The sequence below is a fragment of the Lampetra fluviatilis genome, chromosome 47, assembly GCF_964198595.1.
Source record: "Lampetra fluviatilis chromosome 47, kcLamFluv1.1, whole genome shotgun sequence".
NCBI lineage: Eukaryota > Metazoa > Chordata > Hyperoartia > Petromyzontiformes > Petromyzontidae > Lampetra > Lampetra fluviatilis.
Genome location: NC_136321.1, coordinates 7006333 through 7018336, shown reverse-complemented (window position 1 = coordinate 7018336; position 12004 = coordinate 7006333). Strand labels below are relative to the sequence as shown.

Below are 12004 nucleotides of genomic sequence, written 5' to 3'. Positions count from 1 at the left end.
CTTGCGCGCTCCGCGGCGCCAAACCGCCATCTTGGCCACGCCGCGGGCCGACGCCATTTTGAATTTGCCTCCAGAACAACCATCATTGGAAGACGGCGTAAAGAGGAGTCGGAGTCGCCACCTTACTACAGTTAAGGAATTCTCTATCGGGGGCGATTGGAGCGCTTTCGCCTGCCGATTTTTGGCGGCGGTTCGTTCAGCAAGATGGACCGATGCGGAGGCCTTGGAAGTGTTGCCGACTCTACTGGACGACGAATCTGTTCGATTTTTCCGTTCCATAACGGCCGATAAGAAGAAGACTTTATGTGGAGTTTTTGAGGAAATGGCCGACGCCTATGAGCCACCTGACGACGCGCATCGGCGATTCGCTCAACGACAACGAGCACCCGAAGAATCGCCCGTGGCGTTCAGGGGTGCGGTGTTGGAGCTGGCCATGGCAGCATATCCTGACACGCCACAGGATCTGCTCGAGCCTCTCATATTGGGAAAAATGCTGGAGCTGTCTCGGGATCTGGGGATCCCCATGCCTGTGTGTGGGCATGAGAAGCTCACGTCCCGGGCGGCAGCAAAGTGTCTGGATGCGCAGTTTAATCTCCGTCGCTGGAAGCAAGTGGCGGCATGGACGGGTGGGCCCGTCAAGGAAGGAGGCGCGATGGGGTGGGACCCCACAAGGGCGATCTATGTGCCGGATGAGCGGGGTCCACAGGAGCTGACGGCTGCCTCCTCTCCATGGTCGGGACGCGGAAGGCCGGGGCCGCGCGCTACGCCATCGGGACGGGGCCGCCGGGATGCAAGACCTGCGCTTCGGCGCAACGAGGCCGATTGCTTCCGCTGCGGCCGTAGGGGCCATTACGCCAAAGATTGCTGGGCCCGCTTCCCGGGTCCGCCGCAGCAGGAGCCCACAACACCGGACAAGCCGACCAAGGAACCTCCGAAACAGGCATGTCGGCACGCACCAGACACTCGGCAAGGCTTTACACCTCACCCACCACCTTTGTTGCGCGATCCTATTGTTGTTGTTAAAGAAAGGCCATCGACGGGGCCTTGTCATTCAGTTACGCAGTGGTGCAAATTGGCACGGAGAGTTGTCGCGGCCGCTACGGGTTCGTCCACTGTACCGGGGTCCATACAAGGTGTGGACGTGCGCATTTTGGTCGACTCGGGAGCGTCTGCGACTATTATATCGGATGTCATTTTCAATCTGTTGGGCATTCCGCCGGGGGCTGTGCGTCCGGTTTATGGGTCTTGCGTCGCTGCGAACGGGGGTAGTATGGGTATCGTGGACCAGGTGGATGCTAAGATATCTATAGGGGATGTGTCGGCTTCGGGCGTTGTGTTAATATCGAGATCTTTGGCGGTTCCTTGCTTACTAGGCACGGATTTTTTGGCTAAGATGCCCATTTTGATTAAAATCAATGAGAATTGTATTGAATTGCCGGGGGGCCGTCGAATCTCGTTTCTGCCGTCGCCCTGGGGGCGACCTGCTTCGGCCGTACAGGTGCAGGCGCTGTCCGTCGCATCTGTGGACATCCCACCTGGTTCACAGATGCTTATACCCTTGCGGTATCGGAAGCCCCTGCCCAATCGGCTAGGAGCATTAGGGGTCTTGTTGTCACCATCCGCCACGATAACAACGGGATTGGCGTTAGTTGGGGCACAGACCATCGTCCGGCCGGATCAATTACCGGTTTTACAGGTGCTTAATGCGGGGGTGGAAAACATCCGTGTTCCGGCCGGTACGGTTGTGGCACATGCCACTACGGCGTTTGCGACGCACGATTGTCCGCATCGCCGGGGAGTGGTCGCTGGTGTTTCCGAGCCAAGGGGTTCGGATAATCGTTGGATCGCTACCTTATGTGACGAAAATTCTTCCCTGTCCGTGGGGCAACGTGATGCGCTGCGTAAATTGTTGCTGACGTATTCGGATGTGTTCAACTCCGACGATTTGGATTTGGGACGCACATCGTTGCTTTCCCATCACATTGAGACGGGCGACGCTGCCCCTATTCGGTTAAATTCGCATCGGATGAGTCCAGCGGAGCGAGAACACGTTCGGGGGGCGGTGGAAGACATGTTGGCTGCGGACATTATATCGCCATCTAACAGCCCATGGGGCGCTCCTGTGGTCTTGGTTAAGAAAAAGGATGGCAAATTGCGATTTTGTGTCGATTTCCGGAAATTGAATAAGATATCGGTGGCAGATGCGTACCCCCTGCCGCGTATGGACGACTCCCTTGACGCATTGTCGGGGGCTAAGTTCTTTTCCACACTGGACCTCTCTTCGGGATTTTGGCAGCTTCCCCTTGACGAGTCCTCACGGGAGAAAACCGCATTCCGTACGCCGCAGGGGTTATTTCAATTCAACTGCCTCCCGATGGGATTGAATGCGGCCCCTGCTACATTTCAAAGATTGATGGAGCTCGTTTTGACGGGGTTGCAGTGGGAGACGTGTCTTATATATTTGGACGATATTATTGTGTTCAGCCGCACATTTGAGGAACATTTAACGCGGCTGGAGACAGTGTTCACGAGGATGCGCTCTGCCAATTTGAAATTCAAACCAAAGAAATGCCACCTACTGCAACGGTCCGTCCGTTATTTGGGGCACATTGTGAGTGCAGAGGGGGTGTCCACGGATCCGGAAAAGACGGCGTGTGTCCGGGATTGGCCGACTCCGGCCTCTGTGGGGGATGGTCGGCGGTTTTTGGGATTTGCCTCGTATTACCAAAGATTTGTGCCGGGGTTTGCGACGATTGCGAGGCCCTTGCATCTCCTTACGGGTAAAGGACGGAAATTTGTTTGGGAAGAGCCGGAAGAGGCGGCCTTTCGGAGTCTGCGTGATCTATTGGCTACGGCCCCGACATTGGATTATCCCGATTTTGATCGCCCTTTCATTCTTGATACGGACGCGAGTGACACAGGTATTGGGGCGGTATTATCACAGTCTAAAGGGGGCGTAGAGCGCGTCGTGGCGTATGGTAGCCGAGTCTTGTCGCCTGCGGAAACACGCTACTGTGTCACTCGTAGAGAACTTTTGGCGGTTGTTTTTTTCCTACGGCAATTTCGACCGTACCTTTACGGTCGTTCTTTTATTGTGCGTACGGATCATGCGGCCTTGCAATATGCACTTAAAATGGACCAGCCATCGGGACAGTGGGCACGTTGTTTGGACACGCTGCAGGAATTTTCCTTCCAAATTCAACATCGGAAGGGAGTGCGCCATGCGAACGCTGACGCACTTTCCAGATTACCAGGGCGCGCCCCTTGTAAATGTGCGTCGGGGACGCATAGGTGTTCGCCGATTCTGAACCCCCCTCAGCCGCTCACGTTGGCCGTCAGGAAGTCGGATACTCCGATGGAACCGGGACCGACTGATGGGGTTTTGAATCTGCCGCGGTCTGTCTGGATTCGGGAACAGATGATGGACGAGTCGTTGTTGTCCATGCGGAAGCGGTCTATGAGGGACAATGGGAGTCCGAGTTCGGCTGTGGGGCCGCGAACCGCTCTCCGAGATGGTCTGCTTATGTGGCAAGAAAGGTTCCAGGAAAGCTGGCGTGTGGTGGTACCAACGTCCTTGCGATTTGAGTTGATTAGAACTCTCCATTGTGACACACTATTGCATTTAGGGGTGCAGAAGACCTTGTTGACGTTACAACGTCATTATTTTTGGCACGGCATGGCGACAGATGTCGTAGGGCACGTGCGCGCGTGCCCTGAATGCGCCTGGCGTAAGCCGCCTAAACATCCTTACGTGCCGCCTCTCCAGTCGATTCAGGTGTCTCGAGTCAATGAATTGGTGGCACTGGACATATTGGGACCCTTCCCACCATCGGCGAGGGGAAATAAATATTTGCTGGTAGGGGTTGAGTATCTCTCCCGTTGGCCGATGGCCTGGCCGTTGCCCAATCAGTCGGCCGTGGCCATCACCGACGCCTTTTTGTTTGGGTACATTATGGACAAGGGGGCGCCTGAGAGACTCCTCACGGACCAGGGCCGAAATTTCTCTTCTAAATTATTGGCTGAAGTGTGCGCAGGCCTTGGGACTAAGAAGATACGGACATCTCCATACCATCCGCAGACGGATGGTATGGTTGAGCGGCTGAACAGGACATTGTCTGCCATGCTTTGCCATACTGTGAGTGAACAGCAATCAGATTGGGATCTGCACATCCCCGGAGTGCTTTCGGCGTACAGGATGACGCCCCATGCGGCTACAGGGTATTCGCCGTTTTACCTTATGTATGGTCGGGAAAACGTGCCTCCGGTGGATGTGCAATTGGGTACTGGGGTGAAGGGACCTCGTAAACCACTCCCTGAATACATTCAGGACACGGTTCGCCGGGTTACGGAGGCGCGGGAAAACGCCCGCGTGGCTACGGCCAAAGCCCAGGCCCGGAACGAGCGGTATGCTCGGCGGTCTGAGGGGGAGTGCCCCTGGAAGGTGGGAGACCTGGCCTGGCTCCATTGCCCGCAGGTGCGGCCGGGGACCTCTCCTAAATTGCACAAACCTTGGCATGGTCCTGTGCGCCTCATTGAGGTTCCCAATCCACAGTCGGCGCGCGTTCAGTTTGGTTCTCGCCGTTGGTTTGTTCATACGTCGCGGTTGAAACCATATGTTGCTCCCCTACGTGATGCGTCATCTCCCAATGTTGCCTTGCCGGGGTCTGTTGCTGCTGACTCTGACTCTTCCCCGCCTGCGTCCATTGATCTTGCTAGAGCGCCTGTCGTACCTGTTCCAGACAGGCCGACCGTGACACCGCGGGGGAGGAGTGGGCCTGTTCGGAGGGCGCCTGCCAGGGCTGCGGGACCTTCAAGCCCGGCGACCCTTCCGACCCCGCTGCAGGCGCATTCGCGGAATACGACCAAGAATGATTCGTCAGGGACACGAGATGTCGGTGGACTTCCAATCGCAGCAGGGGAATTACCCCCTGTCATTTCTCGTGTTCCATCGCGTCCCCGTTCTACAAGTGGGCCGCCGACCGTCCGGGACGGGCCGGCGACCCGCACTCGTTCCAAATCGCTTACGTTTCGTTGATTGTATGTTGTTATTGTTCTTGTTCTTGCCGTCGTATTTATCGCATGCTTTCGTACGTTCGTCGATGTTACTTGTGTGTTGTTCTTGTTGTTATATTGCATGCTTAGTGTCCTTTAAGGGGGAAGGTCGGTTCACCGCATTACGCTTTGGTGTTGTTCAGCCGAGGTCGGCTGGGTTTTTTCTATGGGGGAGGGTGGTGTAATGCGGGCGAAAGCGACCTTCCGGATGTGACGTCACGAGGAGGCGGAGCCAGGTGACGTGGGTGAAAGGTAGGGGGTCCTTAAGCGGGTAAACCGGAAGGAGAAGGCAGTCGGGGTGTGAATGGAAAAGGTGTGGGGCCACGCGGGCGTACGAGCCGAGGGGGCACCGTCAGAAGCGGGAGCCAACCCTGGGAACAGTAGGGAGCTACTGGGAGGTGTAAAGCTGCAGATAGAGATAGGCAGTAAGGCTGTGTGTGAGGGGCAGCGGGGTGGCTGCCAAGAGTCGCAGGAGCGACGAGAAGGCGAGACAGCACGAGGCTGTCAGAGCTGCAGCAGGAACAGCCAAGGGAGCTGTGTGAGAGTACAGCAGCGGAGCTGCTGTGGGGCTGCAAGAGCGACAAGAACAGCAGCGGGGCTGCTGATGTGGACTGGAGTGACATCGGAACCAGCACAGAGAGAATAAGAGAGACAGCCGTGTGGGAACGCAGTACGGACCGAATAAAGGACATTGAGCCAGAGATCGTGGTCAAGTCTTTTATTACACAGGTAACGAGCTGAGATTAGGAGCACACTCTTAAAGGGAGTGCTCCTAATCTCAGCTTGTTACCTGTATAAAAGACACCTGTTCACAGAAGCAATCAATCAGTAAAAAAAAACATCTGAGAACGATGGGGGGGGGGGGGTGGTTAATGACAACAATAAGAATACGAATATCCATCACATTGTCAATCCACTGGTGGATAAATGCCTCCTTCGTGCCGTGTCAGTCCTGGAGGTTGTTTGACCAGCCTGGTTAATGTGGGTTGACGGTTGGGCAGGTGACCAGGGCTCGTCCAGGTGTCACCTGTGCAGGTACTCCATAATAAAGGATTTTTTGAGTGGGATAGCGTAAATATAAATGTGTCGTTAAACCCGCCACCACCCGACAACCAGTCAGTAAGGTTTGTCACGTGAACAAAACGTGCCAATGGGTTATTACTTCAGCTCACCGGTGTGGTGGAGAGTAAACCCACAACGAGCTTCACGAGGCGATAGCTGGCTATCGCGGCTGGTGGCGGTTTTCAACGACACATTTATACTTACGCGATCCAACCCCTAAAAAAAAAAAAAACCTATGTTAGGTTTAACGTTGGTCGCGAAAGCCTACGCGTTAAACTGCCGAGGTAGTGTCTGGAATACAAAGCAGCAACTCAATTTAACCATCATCGCACATCCACCGAATGGCGACATTCCGTCAGACGGCCCTGCCACTTTACGCGAGGCATCGTCATCGGCAATTCGTGCTCCTCGTTTCTAATGAAGGGCCCCGAAGGTTTTCGACGTGTCCGTGTGTGTAACCGCACCATGTCCGTGACCGTGATGATCTCGTTGGCTGCAAGGCAGATCTCTCCCGATCCCGGGACCGCCTCAAAGTCATAGAGAACTTTGGCCTGCAAATGCGAGCAAACGACAGGGACATACATGCACCCGCACACACACACACACACATGTACATGCGTGTTTAGTCCATTTACCATGTATTGTCTGGACGTGCGAGTAATGTGCACGTACAACAACAACCGCCGTTCACTATTTAGTGGCGGTGACGGCACCACCAGCGCTTGTGCCATGCTAGGTGCACTTTGAGGCAACGTGACGTGTCAAAGGCTCGCTGGCAGGATGTCACGGAAGAGACCCAGGTGCCATGGGTTGACTGACTGAGATAACAAGCAGATGCATGCACCATCTGTACCCCCTGCTGTGCCAACTCTCTGCGTTTTAGCCGCCCGGGGCACTGCTCGTTGTTGTGAGCATCACTCCTCTCTCTGCCTTCTGTTGATTCTGGAGGGTGCCTGCCTCCAACTCTCCAGTAGCGTCCTTAAATAAATGTGCATTACATACGAGTACACACACTCATTACAGAGTACATGGATGAAAATTTCGTTTGGGTGGCGCAGTGGTAACACGTATGCCTCACAACATGAAGGCATTGGGTTTGATTCCTGACTCGGGTGCCTCTCTGAGTCCAGCTTGCATGTTTCCGCGGTTTCCTGCCATAGCTAAAAAATACAATGTAACTGGTATTGGCCAAACATCCAAATGCTGAAAATTGACCGACAAATTACTCAATTGGGATTACACAAAGCAGCAACATTGACCTCGAATGACAAAATAACTTGGCAGGACCCTCTTGACAAAAGTGTCTTGAGACTCAGTGAGGCTTTCCTGACTAAATAAGCATCATACAAAAATAGCCATAATAATAAATCATAATCACACCCACCTCAGACTTTTATGTAACCTAACCCAGCCAGACCTGCAGTAAGTTTTTTACTGGTGCGTACCGTACTGTTCTATCATGGGGAACGGTGGTGTAGTGGTTAGCACGCTGAACTATGAACCCAGCGACCCGGGTTCGATTGCCGCTCATGGCCACCACCAACGACGATTTATCTGAACCGATCCTGGGCCTCCTCCCCTAAGTCGACTCAGCCTCAAATGAATACCTGGTGCAGTGTGTGGTTTAAACAACCCATCCTCCTCGTGTGCAGTGCCGGCCTGCATAGATGCTCGCAAACAGCACTTGCCCCAACAGTCTGTGAAGGCTGTACGGTGGATCTTTTGTCTTTGTACTGCTTTATTGGCGGTCCCCTTATCAGACCTTGAGACGTCATTGCCTCTTTCCTGGAGGAGCTAAAATTAAATCGAGGAAATAAACTCGGCTGGACGCTTTGGACTCTCCCGTGCAATCCCGCGACAACCTGGTAAAGCCCCAGAGAGGAAATCAACCCAACTGTATGGTTTGCTCACTGGTTTAAAAAAAAAATAAAGAGCCAAAGGAGAGATGGCTCGGCTATTCACAATGAAATATTTTGTATAGTCTTTGGTTCTTTCGGTAAAGTCACGTAGGTATAAAATAACATTTTATTTTGTGACTTTATAAAATAAAATTAGATTTTGTGACTTTATATAATACAATTTTATTTATGTGACTTTACCGTAAGAACCAAAGAATATATGGATTCCTGCAGTCACGAAAGCTTCAAATCGCTTTAAACTATTGTCATTGTAGTGCGTATTTAATGTGGCGCTGCACTCTGATGTTGTAGGAGAAAACATTTATTAAAAAGTCCATTAATTAAGTAGAACGTGTTGTCTATATTTATTTAGAGTTGCGCATTTTCATGTGACGTCACATTTCTCACCCCCCCTCCTCGTCACTAGATCGTCACAAATGTCTGACCCCCCCCCTCCCCCGGTGCGTGACGTCATTTATGGACGGCCCCTATTGGCATCTTGTGCTCTGATTTACAGATTGCTTTCCAAGTAACCACACTCTCCTGAATATAAATGTCTGATTCGTTAGAATCTGCAACACATCTAAATACAAAACATACAACCATTCGTCAATCCGCTGTTGTATGCAGGCCTCCGCACACACCATGTCAGTCAAGTGCTTTGTTTGACCATGCTTCACCACGCTGGTCAGTGTGGGTTGGTGTGGCAGGGAAGTCTCGGATCGATTAATCTATCAATTTGGCATTAATGTTATAGCCGTGAATGGGAATCAAACTTCGGTCACGAGGTTAACAGTGGAGTGTGTGATTCACTGGCACGAACCACTAAACCGAAATGCACTTATTATAATTTTTAGACACAATAGGAAAGGCCTACACATTTGTAGCCTGATTATGGCCGGGTGATCTTCAGATTAAAACAGGTTTGAAGTGACAGGTTTGCTGTGCAGAAAAGTTGCGGGCAACAGAGGGCAAGGGCAGAGCAATCTATAACATTTTACTTCTATGACTCCCCACCTTTAGCAACCTGCGCGGTCTGGCAACTAAGGTACAGTCAAATCACCCACGACCGGCACGATTTGAGGGAGACCCTCATCCGGCAGTAGATTGACAAAGGAAAGTCATACAGATGAGATCCATAATACTGTTTTTTGTTGTTAGATCGCATATAAATATATAAATGTGTCGTTAAACCCACCACCACCCGACACAGCCAATTAGTAAGGTTTGTCACGTAAACAGAACATGCAAATTCGTGTGTTAGAGAGCAAAGCCACAACATTTACAATCCGAGTACGACGTTTCGCCAGTAATTACAACTAGCTTCATCAGGCGACAGCCAGATATGAGAATATAATAGATTATATTTTTTGAAAGGGCGCGTATATTAAAAAAAAATCCATCCTGACAATAAAAAAACCCACACAACTCGCATTAGAATAACCACTCGCTGAAGAAGATGTTGTTATTAAAGTGAACGGAAATCAGAAAAGCATGAGGAGGAGGAGTGCTGCGAGACCAATGCCAACATAAGGAGACAAATGCGATGGTGACTGGGGGAGGTTTTGTGAACAAGGATCGACGCAGGTGTGAGGCCACGTGATCGCCACGTGCCCTCGAAGGGGGCACCCCGGTCCGATAAAAAAAAACAATGTTACATCTCCATAACTGTCACGACCAGTGCCGGACTAAGCTATGTTATCAAGGGGGCATGAAAAAAATAAGTAAATATTAAAACACGATTTTTTTACTTGCATAGTAAAGTAATTGTATTTTTTTTCATTTGTTATACAGCCAGATAATACGACAAGTCGCTAACCTTTAAACACCCAGTCGTTCGTACAAGTTGAAGGCGGTATAGTACTATACTGTAGTTATAGAGCAAGTGCAGAATCACTGAACCGGAATTGATAGCTTGAAAGCATTTAGCGCGGGGCCCGTAGCATATGCTACTTTTGCTACTAGGATAATCCGGTCACAACCCACACGGTTTACCCCGTATTCGTGTGCATGGAAATTGAGTTTTCAGGTCCATACGGCGTACAGCCGTTTCAACACGGGCAACAACATGTGTCTTTGTGTTTCTCTCTTGTGGATGGGGACTTTGTGGGATGAACGATTTATAAGGGCACGGGGTGACCAGTAAGCTCTGAATTGGTCTCTAGTAAAGTAGGGCCCTGATAGAATGGTTGACATGGTATGAATCGCTGAGTAGTCAAACCACGACTGCTGGATAGAATGCCCCCTGCCCCAACTCAAATGCGGTTGCTTTGACCGTACACTTTGCCACCCTGATCAGGGTTGGTGCAGGGGAAGCTCCAGGACATGTCCGCACAGGTATCTCTGGCCACGGATGTTATTAGCCCGTGGAGTCATACTTCCAAGGAATGTGTTAAATAGCCCCCCCTCCCCAAAGTGACCGCGTGATCCTGTTAAAAAGAGAACCGTTTTACGGAGTACCTCGACTTCTCGCGACTGTGCGGGCAAACACTCCGACCAGTCAAGGGTTGTTGAAGGGTGCAAGGTGCCCCAGGACAAGTTGAAACAACCGCTTGCCAACGATGTTGGCTGTCACCTGGGATTCAAGCTCAGGTTTGCGGGTGTAATAGTGCGGTGGGGGTGAGCTAGTCCACCACTCTGTATCGCTGTTTAAAACCAGCAACATCCAACACGCATTTAGTTTCCTGTAAAACATATATATAATAATCTGTTTGCATCAGGAACATTGTCCCAATTAAATGTATACATGCCAATTGTGGGTGTTGCCCAACATTGTTTGAGTTCAAAGTCTTACCTTAAAATAGCAGCATTCTTTGAAACAAAAACGATTTCCACACAGCATTACTACTCCCTTTACCCACCTACTACTGTACGACGTTGCCTTGCCAAAACCTTCCCGGCTCAAACGAAAAACTGCGGTTTCGGACAACATCAAACCAAACCCATCACCATCATGGCCCATCATCCTGCCACAGTTTCACTGAACTTTCAAAACTCGGCCTCCTCCTTACCCGTGATCTGCTGCGCACACACACACACGATTTGTGATTGTTGAAATAGATCAATAGAACCGACGTCGGGTACAAAGACCAGGTTGAACTCTGGGCAGCGGCACTACCACAAAAACGCCCGGCCTGCCCTCCCCGTGCAAAGCAACTCCCCGAGAGGGCTTTCAACACCGTGACCGGGCCAGGGGTCCCAGTTTAGCAGAAGCCCCCCTCTCCCCCCCCCCCCGACACTCCAGGTTTATAAAAAAAAAAACTCAAACGTCGTCTGGATCGACCCCCCCCCCACTCTACCGCTCTTCTTACCTGCGAAGCCATCGGATGGCGTGTGGGGTGAGCTGGCTGCCTGACCCCGCCCGCGCCTTTGAGGTTCTCCCGAAGCTCCCCCCGAAGCGACGAACCGAATCGAGGGCGCGACGCTCTCCCTGCCGTCGGTCCGCAAAAGCGCCGAGAGTTCCGTGCGTCGTCATGTGACCGTTTCCCCCACCCGCGCGACCTTTGGCCACGGGCGCTGGATGTAAAAAGTGGTGAAAGTTTAACCAGAGCCCGGGAGGGTGTCTGCGTTGGTGGTGGTGGGTGGTGGATGGGGGGGGAACGGGAAGTTGAGTTCCCGTGGCAGGATGCCCCCCTGTGCACGGAGTGTGTGGGTTGGTAAAGTCACGTCACCTACGAAAAAAAACAAAGTATGAATCCTTGCAGTCAGCTTTAAATCTAGAATGTGTGGGTTGGGTTGTCCGTGGGAGTGGTAGCTGCGCTGCGCTACAAACCTGGCGGACCTGAGTTCGATTCCCGCTCACGGCCAACATCCAGTGACGATTATGTGAACCGGTCCAGGGCCGGTGCGTAAAAACATCGCCACTGGGGAGATAAAGGCGGCTTGGGCGTGGTGCTGTATACCCACCCCCTCGTGAGCCGTGCCGGCCTTCATAGGTGCTCGCTAACAGCACTTGCCCCAACAGTCTGTTAAATCCATATGGGGGATCTTTG

The 12004-nt window shown here is 52.0% G+C and overlaps 1 protein-coding gene across 1 annotated transcript in view; it reads right to left on the bottom strand.

Annotated features, from left to right (window-relative positions):
- Window positions 1–11335, bottom strand: part of SNX9 (sorting nexin 9) — a 61497-nt gene extending 50162 nt beyond the window's left edge. The window contains exons 1-2 of the mRNA XM_078877153.1: window positions 11324–11335; window positions 6579–6665 (exon numbers count right to left, since the gene is read on the bottom strand). Of these exons, the coding sequence (XP_078733279.1) occupies window positions 6579–6665; window positions 11324–11335 (99 nt within the window). The remainder of the gene's footprint in view (window positions 1–6578; window positions 6666–11323) is intronic.
- Between the last annotated feature and the right edge of the window lie 669 nt (window positions 11336–12004).